At 33.2% G+C, this 21615-nt stretch overlaps 2 protein-coding genes across 2 annotated transcripts; one reads left to right on the top strand and one right to left on the bottom strand.

The window, feature by feature from the left end:
• Positions 1-1191: 1191 nt before the first annotated feature.
• On the top strand, positions 1192-5204 carry LOC134717719 (uncharacterized). The gene is made up of 2 exons (XM_063580211.1): positions 1192-1211; positions 2663-5204. Exons 1-2 carry the CDS (start codon positions 1192-1194, stop codon positions 5202-5204), a joined length of 2562 nt encoding a protein of 853 aa, XP_063436281.1.
• A 2392-nt stretch (positions 5205-7596) lies between these two features.
• LOC134717718 (GTPase IMAP family member 4-like) lies at positions 7597-9606 on the bottom strand. The gene is made up of 2 exons (XM_063580210.1): positions 9577-9606; positions 7597-8412 (listed from the first exon to the last, which is right to left on the bottom strand). The coding sequence occupies exons 1-2, from the start codon at positions 9604-9606 to the stop codon at positions 7597-7599; spliced, it is 846 nt and encodes a 281-aa protein (XP_063436280.1).
• Positions 9607-21615: the final 12009 nt, after the last annotated feature.

Raw genomic sequence — 21615 nt, 5'->3', positions numbered from 1 at the left:
GGAAAAAATATTTAAAAACAATGACCTCATTATTGTTAATTCAAACAAATAACAATAAAATAGACTTTTACTCAAGCTGTTGTCTCGAAGCATGACAATCAATTGAGTATTGAACGGTCTTGACCGTTACCACCAAAAAAAAAGAAATCACATCTTTCTTTTTGAAGTAAGGAACTTAGTGGTAAAAATGTCAGAGAGATTCGTATGACTATCAAGATACATATATAACATTTGATAAAGCTCAATTTACTATGACATTTTATTTGCAAACTAGACAAAAAGTATTTTTGGCCCCTTTTCGACTCGTAATTATCCAATGTGTAGGTCGTAACCCCATAACAATTAATACCAATTTTCCTTTTGAAGTATGGAACCTTGTGGTAAAATTTGATAGAAATACATACTCTTGGTTTCCGTTGTGTCGTTTGTTTTCTTTTGAATTTGAGTTTGAATTCACATTACTATAACACTTGTCACGGTACTTTTCTATCCCAAATTCATGTATTTGGTTTTGATGTTATATTTGTTATTCTCATCGGATTTCGTCTAATGCGTAGTCCTTTTCTGTGTGTGTTACGATTAAATGTAGTGTCGGTGTTCTTCTCTTAAATTTAATGCGTTTCCCTCAGTTTAAGTTCGTTACCCCGATTTTGTTTTTTGTCTATCGATTTACGAGTTTTGAACAGCGGTATACTACTGTAGCCTATATTTACAATTGTACATACATATTGTTGTCCTGAAACATGAAAAAAATACTCTTTTATGTATGACCACTTGTTGGTCCTTTATTACTAAACAGCTACAACAATGAGCTTATAAATTATCCCAATCATCCTATAGTGGTGTGGAACCGCCTACCACAATTTGAAAGAGAAATATACACTTATACACACAAATAGTGTCTTAACACTAGATATTTATTTGTTGTTGGTCCATATCAGACCCCTTTTTACAACAAAGCTAGGACAATTGCCCTAAAAATCAATTCAAACATCTTAATTGTGGACTGGAACCTTATGCTAAATGTCGCACAGATCCATATACTCTTACTTGGGTTATTAATTTCGAACACATCTATTTTCTAAGAACCAGTAAAACTGGGCTTGAGTTGCCCCTTATTTCAAAACCGCTAGGACAGTACCTTATAAAACATTCCTGACCATTCTTAAGTGGGAACATTGTGCTAAAGAGATGCATACACTTATACTCAAGTCAGTTTTCAGGAAACCAAAAGTTTTCTGGTGCTTACGCAGACAGCACAAAAACATAATACGAACTCAAACAATTGCGCGATCGTATAGAAAACGATTAAGTACAATTATCGGTAAAATACTTGACAAATTCACATTTGATTTTTTTTTGAAAATTTTGCTCCGAGTAATGTTTTATGGTCATGATAAACAAATGCATTTATCCAATGCCAGGTTCAGTTTTCAAAAATTCCACGTTATATAAAAGTAATATTGATGTCTGAAAATCTTTTGAATAATCTTAGATATTTTAAGTTTACACGAGAAACTCTTCACAAAAATTTTTACGACAAAAGGCATGATTTATTTTGTGTTTTTTATTTGGTCTGTGATTGTTCTACGGCACCATTTTATGGTGTTTATATATGCCAATTAGTTCGTTATGCTGATGTCTGTAGTGATTGTTTTGGATATCAATACATATTTTCACATCCCGGGTAAATACCACTTGCTCAAAGATGAACATTTATGAAAAAAGTCTCAGATACATTTTTTAAAGTTGTTATTGGCTTTACATTGAACTAGCTGTCTTTAACAGTGCATTCTATCAGATCTGTACGTGTTGTATTTTCTGTTGTTAGGGATGAAGAATGGATAAATACCCTGCCAATTCCAGTCTATAATTATGTTTGATGTTTTCTGCTTTGAAAGGATCTGATGAGTTAAGCCCTTTCAACTGATTTTGTTTAGCTTGTTCTTATAATGTGCTGTTATACCACTGTCCAAGGTAGGATTTGGAGGGGGAATTGAGCACTCATAAACATGTTTAACCCCTTCACATTATTTATGTGATTGTTCCAAGTCAGGGGTCGTTGTTTTTTTTGTTCATGTCTGTCATATCCGTTTTTCGGAAATTTTCTTTTTTGTAATAAGGAAGTTTGTTTTCTCAATTGAAATGTTTAATATTTCATGTCGGTCCCATTTAAGTCGACTTAACGAAAATGTGTGTTCTCGTTGGTGGAGGCAGTACGGTTACTTTTGATTGTTTCCAAATTCTTTATTTAGTCTGGTAGTTGTCTGGTTGTTACAATCATACCGCATTTCATAATTTTTATACAGTAAACAGACTATTAAAAGGTTTCTACACGACCATGCATCACATTAACACCAGACTTGAATGAAGTAATTGATTCATAATTAAGTAATTTCGAGTTCATTCTTGATCTACTAAGATTTTAATGCAAACAGGGATGACTATATATATATATATATATATAAGTTTTTAGCTCTTATATCATGAACATCAATGATTATTTTAAAGAACTTAGAGCTATTAAACAAAAACAAATTAGAACTGAACACCATTTATCTAATTTGATTAACTACGAGTTTAATGAACGTATTCCTAACGGACTTCAAATCCAGATCAAGCCACAAGCACCTGGCTCTTTATCCAAAACACTACTTCGCAGATGGGACCAAACCCTCTTCCATTGTTCAAAGTGGTTAGTGGTCCTCCTCAAACAACACTGCGAAAGACATCTCAAAACTCTCACTGGCGAGTTTAACACCATTTTGAATAGCTGCAAAAGAGATCTAACATCGGACAATTGTGATGCTATCAACACTCGTCTCAAGGATATAACTACTATACAATCCAACAACTTAAGTGAAAGACAAAAACGAAAATTCCGCAGGGATGGCATAGAATACACACACCCTTCCTTACCATCAGAGAGAAAGACAAAGCGAATTAGACGCTTTAAACGTAGACCTCAAAAGACTGATTCACCCTCCAACATCGTGGTCAATCTTTCTCAACACCAATTAACGGACTCGGAAAAATCTCTTCTCTCTAGAGGACTTAACTTCTGTCCTCTACCTGCTCCTGTCAATGACACCAAATTGTCGGAAGACCTTGACGTTTTTGCCAGAAGTCTACGTATTAAGGAATATTTCGCGTCGAAGGAGGATAACATAATAAGCGCGGATGGGGACTCAGAAATTTCAGAAGAAGAGAACAACTACAAATTTATTAAAAAGAGTTCTTGGATCCCTAAACCGAGCAAAAATGCTACCTTGGAATCTTTTATTGATAACTTTAAGTCGGACGTTATTAAAAACACTAAAAATAACAATAAACCTTTTGACAATCTTACCAATGAAGAACGGACTGCACTGAAAAACTTACGATCTAACAACAATATCGTTATTAAACCTGCAGACAAGGGCAGTGCAGTGGTTGTCATGGATAAAACTGCCTATATTCAAGAGGCTGAACGACAACTTAGCGATGCAAGGTTCTACCAAAAACTAGACTCTGATCCTACTACATCTTTTAGCAGAGATATTACTAATAGTTTGGTAGAAATGCACGACGATGGTTTCATCGATGACAAAACTCTTGAATATTTGAAACCAGAAAACCCAAAACCGGGCAGATTTTATCTATTACCTAAAATTCATAAGGCCAATAACCCAGGAAGACCTATAGTTTCAGCGAACGGTCATCCGACGGAAAAAATATCGGAATTTGTTGACTTCCATCTTCGTCAACATGTTGAAGACTTACCATCTCACATCAAAGATACAACCGATTATCTTAGAAAAATACAGGCCTTAAACCCACTCCCCTCCGACACGACTCTTGTTTCCATGGATGTTACCTCCCTCTACACTAATATTCCACATGCAGATGGCATCGATGCATGCAAAGAAGTTTGGAATTCCAGACCAGTGAAATATTCACCTACTGAATGCCTGGTCAAAATGCTCACGCTGGTACTTAAGAAAAACAACTTCACTTTTGATGGAGATCATTATTTGCAAGTAAATGGAACTGCCATGAGCACCAAAATGGCTCCGTCATATGCCAACATATTTATGGGCAAATTAGAGAAACAACTCCTTGAAACTTCCATCGAAAAACCGCTTTCCTGGTTTAGATTTATAGATGATGTGGATATGAAATGGAATAAAAGCGACGAGGATTTAGACACTTTTATCACTCATGCCAACAACATACATCCAAGTATCAAATTTACTCATGAGAGGTCTAAATCCAAAATCGCCTTCCTCGATACTTCAAGTTCGCTCACAGAGGGCATCATATCTACAGATTTATATTCTAAGCCTACTGACACTCATCAATATTTGTCCCCTAAAAGTTGCCATCCTGCTCACCTTACCAAGAGCATTCCATACAGTCAGGCACTTAGAGTCAAGCGAATATGCTCCAACACAGAAACAACTAAAAGACAACTGCGTAAACTTGAAACTCGCTTGATGAAAAGGGGCTACAAACACAGAAATATCAAAAAAAGCTTTCAGAAAGCGGAGTCAATTCCAAGGAGTGAACTATTGGAATACAAAGTTAAAAAGAAAAACAAAAGGACTCCATGTGTTCTTACTTATCACCCATCTCTCAAAAACAGCTTTGGTGTCATTCGTGAGCATTGGAAATCAGTTGAAAAGAATTCGAAACTGTCCAAGATTTTCCCTGAGCCTCCAATGATAGCTTTTAGGCAACCTAGTAGTCTACGGAACCTACTAGTGCGGGCTGAAGTGTCTGATAATAGAAGTACTCCTGGAGAATGTCGTTCGTGTGGAGAAAAACGCTGCAAATGCTGTTTACAGATGCAGCATTCGTCAACATTTCACAGTAAGGCAACCGAAAATAACTATAAGATATTTTGCAATGTTACCTGCAAAAGTATGAATGTTATTTACATACTAGAATGTTCGGTTTGTGGCCTCCAATATGTTGGTGAATCAAAGCAGCCTTTCCACAAACGCCTCAATGGCCATAGGAGTGATATATCTAAGAAGCCACTTCTTCCAGTCTCTCAGCACTTCAGACAGTCAGATCACAAACTTGATGACTTTAACCGCATGAAAATTCTAGTGATTGAACAGAACATTCACTGGAGTGATGCACAGCGACAGGTTCGGGAAAGCTTTTGGATAAAGGAACTTAATGTACATCACCCAAACGGCATCAATAAGAAATACTAACAGTTTTGTTTTTCACTTATTTTTATTGTTAATATACACAGTCACGTATATTGATTTATAGTGTTTTGTTTAAACTATGATATTCAGGATTAAAATCAATCGACCAAAACTTACCTGTATTATCACCTGATCTATTTTCACACCTTATACATTATGTATCAGTATTGTTAAAACTTGTGACACAAGAAGAAGGCCATTTGTTGAGCCGAAATATTTGTCAACACGATTTTATAACAACAATTTCGTTTAATAACACCTTATATCAGTACCGTTGTGCAAATCTTTAGACTAATATATATATTTTGTCTTCAATATATTGATATATATATATATATATATATATAAAAGCACATCTGATTATTATAAACATGGAATTGGACTGTAAATGCAATCAATAGCAGAGACACATATGTCAGTGAGCGTTTATCGTTATTCAAATACTATATGGCACACTCCATCTGGTTCGAGGCGTTTTATACAATGTCCGTTTCTACTTATCTTTTTCATGAAGAGACTTGGGCACCAGCCAAAATTATATTTTGAAAATGAAATCGGAATTTATAAAAAAAAAAACATAGTGTTAATTATGTTAATTGATTAGTTTTAAGGGTGCAGTGATAAGAAGAAGATTTGTCATGCAGGTCCGATGAGGTTGCACAGCTCAGATTTTCAATTGTTCAAATAGATATTGATACATTAGAGTTCAAACGCTCTAATGAGAAATTGAAAATTAATTCGATTCCAGAGAAACCTGATAAATTGATATGTGGCGACTGGGCATTGTTCAGTCAACTTTTCTAAGTCAAAACGACTAAAACAATCTTTACAACAACTAAAGATTTAAATACCATTCGAGGTAAACATAAAATTTATCACATGGGATTTTAAGCAATTCTAGTATATCAATTGCTGGACTAAAACAATTCGTCCAGAGGTACCACAAAGTAAAATCTCAAACGTACTGAACTCCAAAGAAAATTCAAAACGGGGAGTCCATAATCAAGTGGCAAAATCAAACGATAAAACACATCAAACGAATGGACAACAACTGTCATATGCCTGGTTTAGGTCAGGCATTTTCAAATGTAGAAAATTGTGGATTGGACCTGGTCTAATAGCGTTAAACCTCTCACTTGTATGACAGACGCATCAATCCCTTTTGATAAATAGTCTGTATTATCTTAATAAATAGTACACGATGGTCTTGCGGTATACAGTCTTGGTACCGATGTGCTGTATCATCTTACAAAATATTTCATGCAAGTTTCATTGTTATTCAAAGCAAAATCATTATCTAAGATAGCTGGCATGATCTTATGACATGACGCTCTCTTTTGTCTACTTATTTTACTTTCTTATTATTAACCCGGAGCATCTCTTTAAGTTGAGGTTTACTAAAAAGTTAATCGGGGATGACTTATCTAACACGTTCTTTTTTAATCAGGGGCGTCAAATAGGATCGCGAAAAACAGCTTGCGAAAAACCATGGTTTAAAATTTTACAGAATCAAAGGGATTTCGGTTGATCAAGTCAATAATGAAACGGTATTTGAATAGAAAATCTTACCTAAACCCGGTTATTTTGGCTGCAATAGGAATTTATCAACACATAAGTCTGTATTTCATTTATTTATTGTGGTCGTTATTGATTGTAAATATTAAGCATTTGTCTACCGTGCAGAATAAAAGGGGCTAAGATATGTACCAGGTTCAATATTATCTTAATTAACCAAAAGCTTAACCTCATGATAACGCTCTATCTTATTAAACTGTCCCCCTAAAACTGTTACCATTTGCTTAAAGTTGATCCATTTTGTTCCTCGTCGTTAATATGCATGACATATTTGCCACTTGATATCAAGAGATAAATTGATTAATAATTTATTGATGTTTAATCCTTGATTTTCAGAACTGAAAGAGTTTTCCAATTTTCATATATTAGATTATTAATCATTTTGAGTGAATCTTAGCCTTTCATTCATCATGCTTCTCTTTACAATCATGTGTATTTAACATTCATTACGAAGTCCACATCAAGGATTACATTTTTGTATCAATATTGCGATGTTGCTTATTGTTTAAGGCCGTACGAGGACCTATGCGTGTTTTTTTGTCACTTTGCGGAGTGTTATCTTATTGGCAATCATTTTCATTTCTATATGATACCAGATAATTTGTTTAAAACACATTCAAGAACATCGTGTTATAAATATTTATGTAATCAAGTAATACATGTATGGCTGTAATAATTTCAATACCACTGTCGATGTTTTTAGTTCGATTAAACATGCAATGTAAAGTGCGCAATCAGTCATTTGACTTTGTTCTTGATACTGCAATAATTGTTAATGTTATATTCAAAATGATATATTGATATTCAAGCAAATGTGAAGTCATAAAATAGCACACATTGTAGATAATATAATAATAGCAGCTCCACCAAGTGCTCCACTTAGTGAAACACCTCCAGCAGCATAAAGATACTCATATAAAGCACCACCTTCCTCAATTTTATGCCTTAGTGACTGCGGAGAAACTTTAAATCCACATTCAACAATCCATCTTGTTATTGGACGTAAAACTCTCTTAAGCATTATGTTTGTATAATGGGTTTCGTCTAAATCCTGGTTCAAGTCCTTGATGGTTTTCAAAATACATTCGACTGTTTTCTGTTCTTCTTCCAAAGCCTTATTGTTCAACCAAAAACATCTTTCTTCACCGATTTTTTTCACGATATTTTTAAGTGAATCGGTCAATTCTTCTTTTAAAAATTCTACGAACTTCAGGTCCTCTACCTCATCTTTTCTAACGAAAATAATGATTAAAAACTTATAGACCTGTTCTCCAAAGGTTTTTACAAACTCTTTAAATGCATCGTCTTCTTCTTTTGTTTGTCTTGAAGTAGCAGATATCACAAACAAAAAACAATGTGGTCCAGGGAAGGACATGCCTATGCATCTTATAAGTTCTCTTTTCACCTCTAACATTGTCCTTGTGGTATCATATAATCCTGGTGTGTCGATAACAACGACGTTTTTACCCTCCCATTGTCTTTCGTGACTCTGCGACTGCGTCGTAACTGATTTCTTTGAGGCCTTCGCTTTAAAAGCTACTTTCCCTAGAATAGTATTCCCTGTTGCACTTTTCCCTACACCTGTCTTACCAATAAGAACAAGTCTCAATTCCTCGTTAAACTGTGATCTAAATTCCTGCAACAGAAGATATATCAGTTCATAACCATATATGTTACATTTTAAGTTTGACCAATGACCTCATATCAAGAGTTTTCATGTTCAAACTTGTAAAAGAAGACAACAATCATTTAATGTAAGAAGTGACAAATGGTACTTTTATTTATTTTTAGTATGATACTATTATCTTGTGTTATATTTAAGAGAAACCATGCCGATGACTATTCATTCAACTGTTTGGTCTCATATGGAACGATAGTTATTATAAGTTAACCATGTGAATTATAATGACTGATGATGTAATGTTGTGTCCTTATATTAACTATCAAATACGCCATACCGATTCACAAAATCATGACATATTGTTAATTAAGAAACGATGACATAATCATTTAATAAAGGAACCAATTGGAGTTAGAGTCTTACTCTTGTTTAAATTCAACTTTGAATAAAACTGATTAAATATAATTATCATTTTTTAAATTAGGACACAACGTACCAGTCAAACTTATTAATTATAAATCAAAGAATTTCTAAAATTTTAAAGGGCTGTATCCTCAAAAATACTACTTTCGATTTCGTTTGTAAATACAAAGTTTATAAGCATTTTTCTTCGATGTAACCTGTTTATAAACATATAACAGTTAAAGTGTTAGATATAATATATGAGGTACCTCTTATATCTTTAGGCCAAAACAATCCTCAATCAATATACTTTTAAAACAAATTTGCACTTTTATGTGAAAATTAAATATACAATGACTGACTTCTGCTTGGAAATAAAAAAAATCAAGAACTTCACCATGAAAGATATTCCCACATCCAGTGTCTTCTTTTTTATCGTTTTACTTGACCATCATTTCTTACGATGTTTGCGTTTCGTATTGTTTTTTTGTTTGTTATAAAAACTCTTCTAAGATAATCTCCCTCGTAGCGTTAAATGAAATCACAGACAATATAATGATCAAGTAACAGATTATATTTACATTTTCTTATCGTATTAGATGCCCTTCTGAAGTTGAAAAAAAGACTTGTTAATATAATATAAAAATTACTAAAAAAAAAACATTAGCACATCAATATTATATCTGCAAATTTGAAGAAGCAAATTTTTGTTCTCCCTAGCCGGAATTAGAACTCATGCTATTGAGATATCGAGACAACACTGTCTGCACTGTGTACTTGGGTACCAAGAATTTGTGTGTAACCCATTTTGTATTCTAAGATGGATCAAATTGACAAAAAGCGACCATCGTGTTTTCCTTCCTTTGTCTGCGTATTTAAAAGAATATTTACCTGAAGATATCTGGTTGTTGGTATTTGGTCAAATCTTAACCGGGATTTGTGATAATTTTAAAATTTCAAAGATGGATTTTAATGTAAACAAATAATGAAATACAAAATGATTTGACTTTTATTAAATATATATTTGGGTAAGTTGATGCAAGCATACGAGGTGATGTTAAATCTTATACTGTTATAGATTTATAATGTTTAACCACCATATTTTAACAATGTGTAAACATGTTAATTTGTAGCAATAGAAATCAAGTAGTTTGTGCATTTTTTCGAATTTCAAACAAATGTATTTCATGGGTTAGCATTTATTAGCTGTAACTATTCTATAGACTTACATTGTCATAATGATAATTTAGAATCGTCATTAAAGGTGGCGCACGAATTCGTGTTTAATAATTATTTTGAAGTATCATTTGTTAGCATAAGTTGCATTCTTTTGTACTATGGTCAATTCCAAAAAGTCAATGTTGATTGTCTACTTTGAACTGGTCATTATTCAATCTGTTCATCTAGTTATTTTATTGAGCTGTAAGTTGCTCAAAATATAATAGATGTACTAGATCTTAGTATTCTTTATTGGTTTATAAATAAAAAATATGAATATAAATAATTTCATTTATTTGTTTTGTAATGATTAAAATTAATCTTTACCAGCATACAGTTTGTTTTTTCTTAAAAAACTATAAATGAACAGAACGGCCGTGCGAGAGATGTATATCCAGTCAATGTCATTAAACACTTCCATCATCGAAATATATTATCTCCCCCTAATGAAAGAATGATTGGAAAAATTGATGAGGGTTATATAACATTAATCATAGAGAGGGTTTAACAATCAATTTTTAATTATAGCTTAATCAAAATTAAAACAATTTTCCACTAAAAAATGAACGTTACTTTATTCAAATATAAGGACTTCGTTAGCTAAATCTACTCATTTTATTAGATATTATGATTTTTTAAGACAATAGATGAACATGCTACATATTAACGCTTTTATGTCAAAAAGATGAGTCCATACATTCAACGAAAATATACATGGATAAAGTAAATAAATCACAAGACGTCAATAGTATCCAGATGATGGTTTTGCGTTTGTCCAGATTAATATAATACATAAGGATGAACAAGATGTCAAACATTTTTAGAATTAAACTTTTTTCTTAACTTGATTTGTTGGGTTAAATGGCTGTAAAAAAAATTGGTGAAGAAAAAATCCTATGGTGGTGCTCTTCTTTTTTTACTGTACCGAATTCTTATTATATTCCCATTTTTCTTAGTTTTTTACCCAATTTGGGGTTATCATGATGTGAAAAGTCACAGGTTCACAAATCATTTTTTTTTCATGCTTTCAATTATTACGAAGGGAACCAATCTGAATAAATTTCACTCAACAAAACTATGGGTTAGTTTATCTCATTTTAGAACAAAGATATATAATTGAAAGTTCTTCATTATAAAAGATTAAAGAAATACATATCGAAGAAATTTGAAAAGAAAATATTGATATGGAATGCACATGTTTCTGGTTAGGCATTACTTGTGCTGCTCACCACTTTTCTCAATATTTTAACTAATGAGACTGACTTGATGCGTAAAAGAATTTGAAAAATGTATTACTGAAAAAACACTAAATGTAAATGCGCAATTTTTCAACCGAGTTGAGTTTAATTATAAAATGTTTTAAATATATTTTCCACTTTTATCACATGTTTGGAAATAATTTCAAAACGAGATTTTATTCAGACCGAAACGTCTTAAGAATACATCATTAGAAGAAAAACAAAAGTGAAATGGTCCACGATCCATTTGTCTTGCTGTTTACCGGATCTGGCCCGAATTTTTACTTGATATGATAGTGTTATCGTAATATATACAAGTGTAAGAGGTGTCTAACATCGTCTTAAAATAACATTGGTATTTACCTCCTCTGTCTGTTTGGTCCCATTATCTACAGTAAATAACAGCAAATTAGCAAACGTGACATATTTCGAACAACATGCAGAACTTTTTTTATATTTTTTTTACTTTTTATGTCAAATTTACCATGCTGTCATTTTTGTTAACTAAAGATTACCTGATCCGTATTTGACCCAACTTTTTGAAATTTAGGTTCCTCAATGCTCTTCAACTTTTTACTTGTTTGATTTTATAACTATTTTGATCTGAGCGTCACCAATGAGTCTTATGTAGACGAAACGCGCGTGTGGCGTATTAAATTACAATCCTGGTACCTTTGATAACTAAATATATAACAAAAAAATAAAAACAATATCTTCAATCAAATATTTTCACTGACTAAAGAAAAGCATTAATAATTTTCGGGAGAGGAATTTTCTACTTTCGTCAAGACTTGCGTTCATTCGATTTTGCGATTCTTGCTCATATTACAAATGTGTGTTAAACTACAATATTACGTGTAAGTGTAAGCATCACACCCACTTAACAGGAAAAACAATTATCCGATAAAAAAAAATTGTTGCAGTTTCGAATCGGATAGGATTCTGTAATAAAGCGTTGATTATACGATAACCAAAGAAATCAACATGACCATTCATCACAGATTATTTGTTATTATTATTATATACTGAATTCCAGAATAAATTTCGTATAGCCTCATTAGTCAATTTACCTAGCGGAAGTAAATGTACATGTGACCATATAGAATGGTCATTTTTCAATATCGCCGAAGGAAGAAAGACGTGTCTACTGGAGAACGGCAGCCGTACTGAGACTTACAAAGGTAAAAAAAATCTTTTTTATTTAAAAAAAAAAAAAAATGCCTAAGTTGCATAGACCTTAGTTGTCATAAGCCTTTACGGCTATTAATGAGATATTTTTGACCTTGGTGGTCAGGAGCCTTGGTGGCTATATATTTTTTGATATTAGTGTTATTTTATTAGAATATAATGAAAGAGTACGTGCCGGTTATTTTGAGAATTTAGAGAGTTAGAATGTAGAAAATTATAAAGGACCACGTTCGATTGCTCGTGTTGCACGTGAAAATCATGCGAATATGTGAACAGAATAAAGCATGGTAATATGTTGGTACTTTATTATGTTATAATAAGAATACATTTAATGCTGCATAATTCAAATTTTCTTGCATGTTATGTAATGGATTAAATATGATTCTAGAATGTAACGTGGCTCGGCTTTTGAACAGAAATATGAAAAGTGGTTTTTTTTTATTTTACGAAAACCGTTTGGTTTATATCTTGTTCAATTTGTTAATCGTTCTATTTTCTATTAACGCGGTCTGCTTGATTTCTTCAGTTGTGCGTGTTTGATTAATCAATATTGGAGCTGGTTTCTTGATGCAAGTAGAGCGGGACTTTGGTTGAATTGCTTGATTGTTGTTATATTGTATAATATATAGTTATTTGAATTACTTCTTATCAAATTTAAATATAATGTATTTGCCATATATATTGTTTGAAGATATAAATGTTAATTACAAAACTTGAGTTAACGTTTTTTTTAAAAAGCAAGCATGCCAACCAAAGTTTTGCTCTGCAAACATTGTGAAATTAGCTGTATGCTATGTTAACAGAATGAAGATAATTAAGATAAATAAATTATTTTGGTTGTTTATTTTTAGATGTTGTTGCCACCAGTCCTAAAAAAGCGATATAGTTCTAAGGGAATGAAACTAGTTTCAGTAATCAAACGTATAAGACCAGGACAGCCGGAATCATTAAAAGGATAAACAAGAACTGAAAACTGAAAATTTGAACATGGAGGAGATAGCGCAACATGTAAAGGTGCTTACTGGGGAGGACTTGGACGAAATTTGCCAGTTGTTTGGAAGAAGTGATGACGATGTGGGTGAGGCCATGTGGATCCTCCACTCACTGATTATATATACGAATGAGTTTGGACAGCCGAAGGGTCAAGATATGCAGGTTTCGGAAGGAGACTGTGTGAGTTATTCATTTTTTCTATATTTAATATTCCCCCAGCGCGATTTTTTACTTGCGTTTTATCTCCTCGGGTCAATCATTCGTGTTTATTTACATTTTGAAAAAAAAATTAAAAAATAGATATATACGATGCTTAAATTCGTAATAGTTTTCCAGATTTTCACTTTATGTATTAGCATTATTATATATAAAACTATAGTATTTATATACAGAGGTATATATATATACTATGTTAAGAAATACACAGCTGTAATCAATTACTAATCAATACACTGAGATTAATTTAATGATTGAATAAGAATGAATCAACAAAAAGGTAACGTGTACTTTAACACGGAAAACAATAAATATAATTTCAGTCGGTTGATTTTTATGAATAAGAATGAAATTATTTTTTTCTGAATTGTCTGCCGATAGATGGCGTTTATGATAAGTGGTTTGTGTGATTTGGCGGTTAAATCATTCGGCACGACAGGGTCTACTCGATAGGTCACGTTAATTTTTCTAGCTGTGTTAGTCGATTTAGTACGTTCGAATTTATTCTTGGATTATGAAGGTGAACCCGATATTTTATTGGGAACTGTTTTAACTGCTTTAAATCATATTTATATGGGTATTGAGCCAATTATTGGTGATAGAGAGACGGAGAAATTTGGTGGACTAATGGTTGAAATGCAAGGTGATAACCAGTTGATGGAGTCCCATTTGAAGATATAAAGAAAAAGGGAACATACTACTCTTGTGGGTCCTAAACACACTACAGGTCCAGTAGTCCGTATGTCAACAGTAGTAAATCAGCCACCCAAATCTGTCCTCAGTGAAATTTTGAAAGATGAGTCTTCAAATTATCTATAAATTTTACCTATAATAGATAATTGTATTGATTATAATTTGACCAATGATTATATTGAATATCAAGTAAGTCAATCTGATATTATTGTTAAGGATAGACTTAACAAAAGAAACATTCAATTTTAGATGGATATTGATACGCCTATATTTATTATAGATAATATTAGAGATGGTTGTATATTACCTTTCTATTCAAATACAATATCGATCTTTTGTTTGTCAAATAATTTATTAGATTTGAAAAATACCTCTTTTGTAAAATCAGCGGTTACTGATTTATTAGCTATGATGTAATTGTAGAGATGTCAAATATTCACTTTGCTGTGAATCCTTTAACTGTTTCTGTTCAGTCTAAAACTAGATAAACACGCTTAGTATTCGATTTGAGAGAGAATATGACAGATATTTGCGGAAGACCAGTGTAAAGTTTGAAGGTATGCGTATTGCAAAACATTACATTTATACCAATTCATATACGTTTAGGTATGATAAACATTATGCACAACACTATGTCTATATGTTCCCATCTCATACTAAATATCTATGATTCGCATGTGACTTTAATGGTGTTACTGCTTGTTATATTTTTACTAAAATATCTAATTAAAATGGAGAGGAGAATGAAAGCAGATTACTTTGTACTTAAACGATGCATTCGGTGCACATGACGATGAGGAATTATGTTATATAATATTTTTATAATGTAGAAGAAATATACACATTTTAGCACATTTTTTGCTCAATGTTTTTATTTACATGGTAGTGAGTCTACGTACTGAGAATACCAGAGCAGATTAGCTTAGTCAGATTGTTGATTCATATGATTGGCTATAGGCTAATTCTGAATTTGTATTTCAGATAGGTGAATCCCTTAGGGGACTTCATGAGGTTGATTAGTTTCCCTCTGATGACAATATTAAATTGATAGTTTTTTATTCCAGATTTTGGAATGTGAATTCGTCACGTATTGACGCTTTCACGGCTGATTAACGAGGGATTAACGGGTTGTTCGTTTCACCTGTTTCTTTGTTCCCACAAGAATTAATGTATATTCGACAGTGAAAATTAAACTGTTGGTACTTTTACTTTATACTGGCTCTCTGCTGGTTTTTGGCTAAATCCTTTTTCTTATGGTGATGGTTTCATTTCTGAAGTGACAAATTTTCTGGATCTTCCTACTTACAAACATGCTTATATAGCTGTTATGAGTAAAAAGGCCATATTTGGCATTGTTGATTTAACATTTGCATATTAGCATTAATGATGGACTTTTCATCCAGTTATAGATCAACTTTATGTGAGCATGTATTATATATCACTTTGATGTGAGCATGTATATGATAGATCTCTCTTGATCTACTGCATGTATATGATAGATCTCTCTTGATCTCTTACATGTATATGATAGATATATCTTGATCTCTTGATACAGATTACTAGCTTTACTAGAATTTGAATTTCAGTTAGTTTTTTTAGTTGAGATTTCATGAATTTTGCAGATGACTAGATGCATAGTACTTAGCTGATAGTTATAATTTTAGATTGTTTTTATTAGTAATGTTTCATTTTTTAATTACAAATATCTTTTTGCAGGCACTCTCCGGAAGAATTGCAGGATTTACCTGTTTCGTTAGTTAATAAAGTGAATTTTCTCTCAAACCTAATGTAGAAACCTCGAACAGTTTGTACTACAAAAGAATATGCAAGTTGTCAGAGTTTTTTACGATGGAATAATTGGCCTGCATCAAACAGAATTCAAAATGGTTATATTGCACCAGCAAACGCTTTTTACGTTGCTAATATATTTAGCTGCATTGACACATTCGAGAAATACTGTTAGTCCAGTTTAACAACCGTTTTACTCTTTACAGTGGATACATTCTCTTATTGGATCATCATGTTTACCGACGAATTCGTATTTACTAATTAACCTACTAGATGATGTGTTCGCATAGATTGGCTATTATGAGTTGCTTTATATTCGACGAAGTGATAATTTTAAGTTATTTTTTAACATTATATGTCAATTGTCATTTAACATATCAAAACAGACGTATACAGATTGAGAGATGGCGATTCAGTATTAATTGTTAGTACTCATTCGTATAAGTATCAGTGAAAAACATGGAATTATTTTGCATTGGGCTGATATTTTTAGCAATTTTGACGAGTTTTTTTATTTATTTTTCGGATTTTGACCAATGTTTAGATGTGGATGTTTTACGTAAAAATATGCCAGTGTCATACTTTAGGATGCGAGAGCTCTTTATTGAAGTTTTCTGCCGTTTGTTCTTGATATTAAGCGTTATGGGTTTTACTGTTTTAGGTCTGATGGTGCTAGTGCCTGTGCTAATTAAGGTTTACCATACTCTTTTTAAGAGACACGGTAGATGGTGTTCCGAAGCGGTAAGCGATATTATCGTGAAGATTTTTTAGATAATTTCTATCGCATTATTTTCAGATTTTTATTGCATGATGTAGATCACCTTTTAAATTTTACCGTTCTTTGTATTTTCGGCCCTCGGCTCTGTCGTGTGGTATTGCACCTAACTCTTTTTGGTTATTTATTAGTATGATTATTATCAATGGGTGTGATATATGGGTGTTAACGGAAGAAGAAATATAATTTCAGTCGGTTGATTTTATGAATTAGAATGAAATTATTTTCTTCTGAATTGTCTGACCATAGATGGCGTTTATGTTAAGTGATTTGTGTGATTTGGCAGTTAAATCATTCGGCACGACAGGGTCTACTCGATAGGTCACGTTAATTTTCACATCCATGCTATTTGATATTTTGTATCATGCATTAAGAGATTGATTGATTTACAAATGATTGTGTGTATTGAAATACTTGTATATATATATGTTAGGTTGCTGTTAAGACGAGTTGTACGTCTGAGTCAGTGACAACTCTACAACAGATTTATCGATCGGATCACCAGCAATGATGGTGATACATGGCTGTGTACATTATGTATTGTATATATATATACATTATGTAGCGGGACGGCTACAATGCAGGCGATTTGGTGGCACGATATTTCAGTGGCATGGGTTCGGATCCTGGTGAGGGAAGAACAAAAAGTTTGCATAGGCAAATTTACAGATCTAACATTGTTGGATTGATGTTTAGACGGGTGGTATATATATAATGTATATGATGACTTTTCGTTCTGATTCGAAATGTGTATACAATAAATATTATTTAATGGTTATTATTATGGTAATTTTACAGCCGAGGATTACAGTAATACAAGGCCCATGGGGGCTAGGTGTGGATTCCGTCCTGGAGGCGCTTGTCACTTTTGTGAAAGTACTACACATCCGATAAAGGACTGTGAAAAGATGAAAATGGCCAAAGGAAAATGAATGATAAAATCTAATTTGTTGATAATTATTTATCTTTTGTAATAAACAAAATAACGTAGAAGAAATATTTGCATAGTGTTTTTTTATTCTATTTATTTGCTATTTGATTTTCAAACCAACACGCTACTGTATGGTAGTTTGTGAATTTCTTTGTCTACAGTCCAAGGGGCACTAATCCCCTAGTGGTTTTTCCCACGCGGGTTGTAGGTGAAGGAATTCTTCCTTTGCGTTAACTTTTGCTGGTTTTTCATTTAAATCAAAGTAGTTTATTTGTTGTCTACAGGGAACTACGGATACAACTATTGGTTATTCTTTTGTACAAATCCCAGAGTGGGAGATAGAAAGCTGATTGGATCATTTGAATGTAACAGTAAGGAAGAAACCAGCATGGCTAACACTTAAAGGCAGAGTTCCTTCACTTACAAACCTCAGTCCACGTGCGGAAGAGGTCTATCATGATAATGTTTTGTTTGATATAGACTCTTTACAATTACGTGACCCTTATAAATGTGTCTCTGGAGAGTTACATAATTGTGTATCAGAATGGAGGCTTATTCTCCATGAAAATGCACATAAACGTGATGAAATGGTTTAAGAATGGAGTTGATGTTGGAAAGTTTTTTAAACGTTTTAAGGGAAACTGTAAGGGAAGAAATTATGACTCTGAAATACTCCTAGAAATTATTTTCAGAATGCAGCTATTTGTAAAAAATACTCTGCATTTATATCAAAAGAATTGTGCGAGAGAATTTCAACTGGGTGCATCAAACTTTTGGGAAGGGTAGGTGAATGTCAACCCCCTAAAGTTATTATGCCATTATCTGTAGAACCAAGTAAACCACGGTTATGACATGACGAAAGATATCTTAATTTATGGGTCAAAGATTTACCTTTTCATTTGGAGAATTTAATAGATGTTCATAGGTTGGTTCAAATGAATGCTTTTATGATAACATGTGATGAAAAGTCAGGCTATGACCATGTCAATTTGAGAGAATCATCTCAGACATATTTTGGTATTTAATTATGTGGTTTTTATATGACATATACTTCTCTTTCGTTTGGATGGAAAGCGTCGCCGTTTTTTTACCAATCGATAGGAATGTGTGTGACCTCTTATTTAAGACAGATTGACGTCATACATGCATTGTATATCGACGATAGGTTTGTTGTTACAGGTGGAAGTAAGAATAGCGATGATGCTATGCTTGAAGCAAGTACAAAAACCTATACGGTGTTGCAGTTGCTGACAAGGCTAGGTTATACACTGTCTCTAAGTAAATGTTAACTAATACCTGGCACATGTAAGAAATTTCTTGGTTTTTTAGTTGACTCTGTTAAACAGGCGTACATACTTCCTGATGCTAAGAAGTTGAAATTTATTGATTTGAGGAAATCTATACCTTTGATGGATGAGGTTGACTTGAGGTCACTGCAAAGATTTTGTGGTAAATGTATTTCGTTGACATTGGCTGTTCCAGGGTGCAAGTTGTTTTGTAGGAAGTGAATGCTGCAATCTACTTGTATTAAAAATAGAAGAAAGGTTAAGGTATTTGGACCGTTGAGGAATTAACTAATGCTTTGGCGGTTTTTTTATACTTGGACTGGATATTCCAAATGGAGGTCTGAATGTCACAAGGTGATTGAGTTGTCGACTGATTCCTCTGGTTTCAGGTATTGCGCTTCAGTGAAGCTTGAGGCGAGTACAATGACATTGGGGACTATTGGGATACAAATGACTGTAGGCCAATTCGTTAGACAGTTCTTTGCAAGATTCTAGGGTTGATTTGATTACAGACAACATAGCTGTTATAGCGGCATTGGAAAACCAAGGTTGCAAGTTCAGAGCTTTAAGTTGCATCATGAAAGAAATATTTAGCCATGTGTCAACTTATAACATTGATTTAATTTTAGAATATGTCCCTTCATGTTTAAACGAACCGGATGCCCCATCAAGATTAACTAATACCGCGGATTCAATGTTAAGTAAGGAGTCTTTGTATGGTCCCCATTCAGTTGTCATTCAGACCTAATTTCTTTGGATTCTAATGTCATGAAGTCATCTACAGGTGTTGCATTGAAACATTTTACTCAATGGCCTATCCCATGTTCCGCAGGAGTTAAATTGTTCTCACAGAACCTGAGAAGTGAGCAAAATCCGTATGTTTACCCACCTTTCGTACTTGTATTTCCAGTATTGAGTCTGTTGCGAGAGCAGGGCATTTCTTGTACAATAATTGTTCCCGAAATGCGATATTTACCGATATGGTGGCCAATTTTGAAATACTACTCCATGGAATCCGTATGCCTTGGTATGAAGGGTGACAAAGGTGTAGTCAAGACGCCCTCAAAACGTGGCTTTATTTTAGATAAAGTGGGATTAAGGTGGTCATTGTTTGCATTTAGGGTTCTCCTTCCGACTTTAAAAGAAAGAACAAATTGTTTGAAACTTTTCTTTGCTTTCTTTAAAAATCACCTAAAAAGCCATCGCTAGCTACATGTGGACCAAATGATGTTAGAAATTTTCGGTTTGGAAGGATAAGTTTGGAAAACTACTGTCAATGATGTAAACTGTCAATATTGGGATTAAAGGGTATGTTTCAGTGTTCTTGCAACAGTAGAAGGTCTCATTAACCAATTAGTAAATTTATTTGATGATAAAGGGTTGGGTAGAACTTGGTGCGATGTGGAAAGGAAAGGAAATTCGTCAGTTTCACCTGTAATCAAAGAGTATTTAAAATTGGTGCAAGTCGAACAAGATGAGGCGCATATTCTACCCCAACAGGCGAAGCCTATATTTTTGACAAAGATTAGATCTATGTGTGCTTTTTATTTTTCGGGAACATCAAAAAGAAGGTTCTAAGCTTAAAAAATAATTGTCCTTTACATAGATCAAGCTTGGTTTAAGTTGTAGTATTTTGCTGGCGATATAGCAAGTGATCTCTCTATAGTTGTTGCACAAGAGGTGAAGTTTCTTAAAGACGGTTCAGGGTTTGTTTTCCAGCATACGTTTGGTAAAACTCTCCGAGGTAAAAAGGGTAGGAGTAACTCGTTTGTCATCAAGAGATGCGATGACAATGTAGTTTGCCCGGTAAAAGGATTGTTGGATTTTGTTCAATTCGCCCACTCGTGTAAGGTGGATTTGACAAAAGGCTACTTGTTAAGGGTTGTTTCAGAAAGTGGTAGGGTGTTGGTAAAACCAGTTAGTTATTCTGTGGTATATAATAGGTTCTAGAATACATATGTTTGCATCTAAGTATTGTGATTTGAAGGATTTCATACAATTTGTATTTTGTTGTGTAACTATGATTTATAGAATTAATGCTTATATATTTTGAACTTAATGTTGGTCTTGTAATTGATGGCAATTAAACGATTTAAGTTCATAAACATTTTTGTTTTGATTATTGGGAATAAAAGTGTTATTATTTATGTGATTGCGAAGTATTTTCATTAGGTCTTTTTTGACAAATAAATAAACAATTTATAAGAAAAACAAATAAACAGATATGAACCATCGACTGACCATCATGCTCCTGACAGGTACAAAGAGTATATACAAAATGTTTAAAACAAGGCATAAACCCTCTTTTAACCTTAGACAATAATGCCCGATGAACAACACAAGAACAAACTATAGAAAACAATTATTGAAAAACAAATATGATGAACAGCAGTAAAGAACAGCTACTCAATTACTCCTGACTTGGAACAGGAACTTATAGAATGTTGGTTGGTTAAACATTTCCCTGGCGCCAAACCTCCGCCTAACCCT

This window comes from Mytilus trossulus, chromosome 5 (genome assembly GCF_036588685.1).
Source record: "Mytilus trossulus isolate FHL-02 chromosome 5, PNRI_Mtr1.1.1.hap1, whole genome shotgun sequence".
NCBI classification, from domain to species: domain Eukaryota; kingdom Metazoa; phylum Mollusca; class Bivalvia; order Mytilida; family Mytilidae; genus Mytilus; species Mytilus trossulus.
This window is presented reverse-complemented; position numbering and strand designations above follow the sequence as displayed.

What these genes read in the sequence shown, in the direction of transcription:
- LOC134717719 (XM_063580211.1), top strand. Translation starts at nt 1,192, where the DNA reads ATGCATACACTTATACTCAA. An exon ending in ATGCATACACTTATACTCAA is followed by an intron (nt 1,212 to 2,662) that starts GTCAGTTTTCAG and finishes ACTACTTCGCAG; the next exon opens with ATGGGACCAAACCCTCTTCC.
- LOC134717718 (XM_063580210.1), bottom strand. Translation starts at nt 9,606, where the DNA reads ATGGGTTACACACAAATTCTTGGTACCCAA. An exon ending in CACAAATTCTTGGTACCCAA is followed by an intron (nt 8,413 to 9,576) that starts GTACACAGTGCA and finishes CTTCTGTTGCAG; the next exon opens with GAATTTAGATCACAGTTTAA.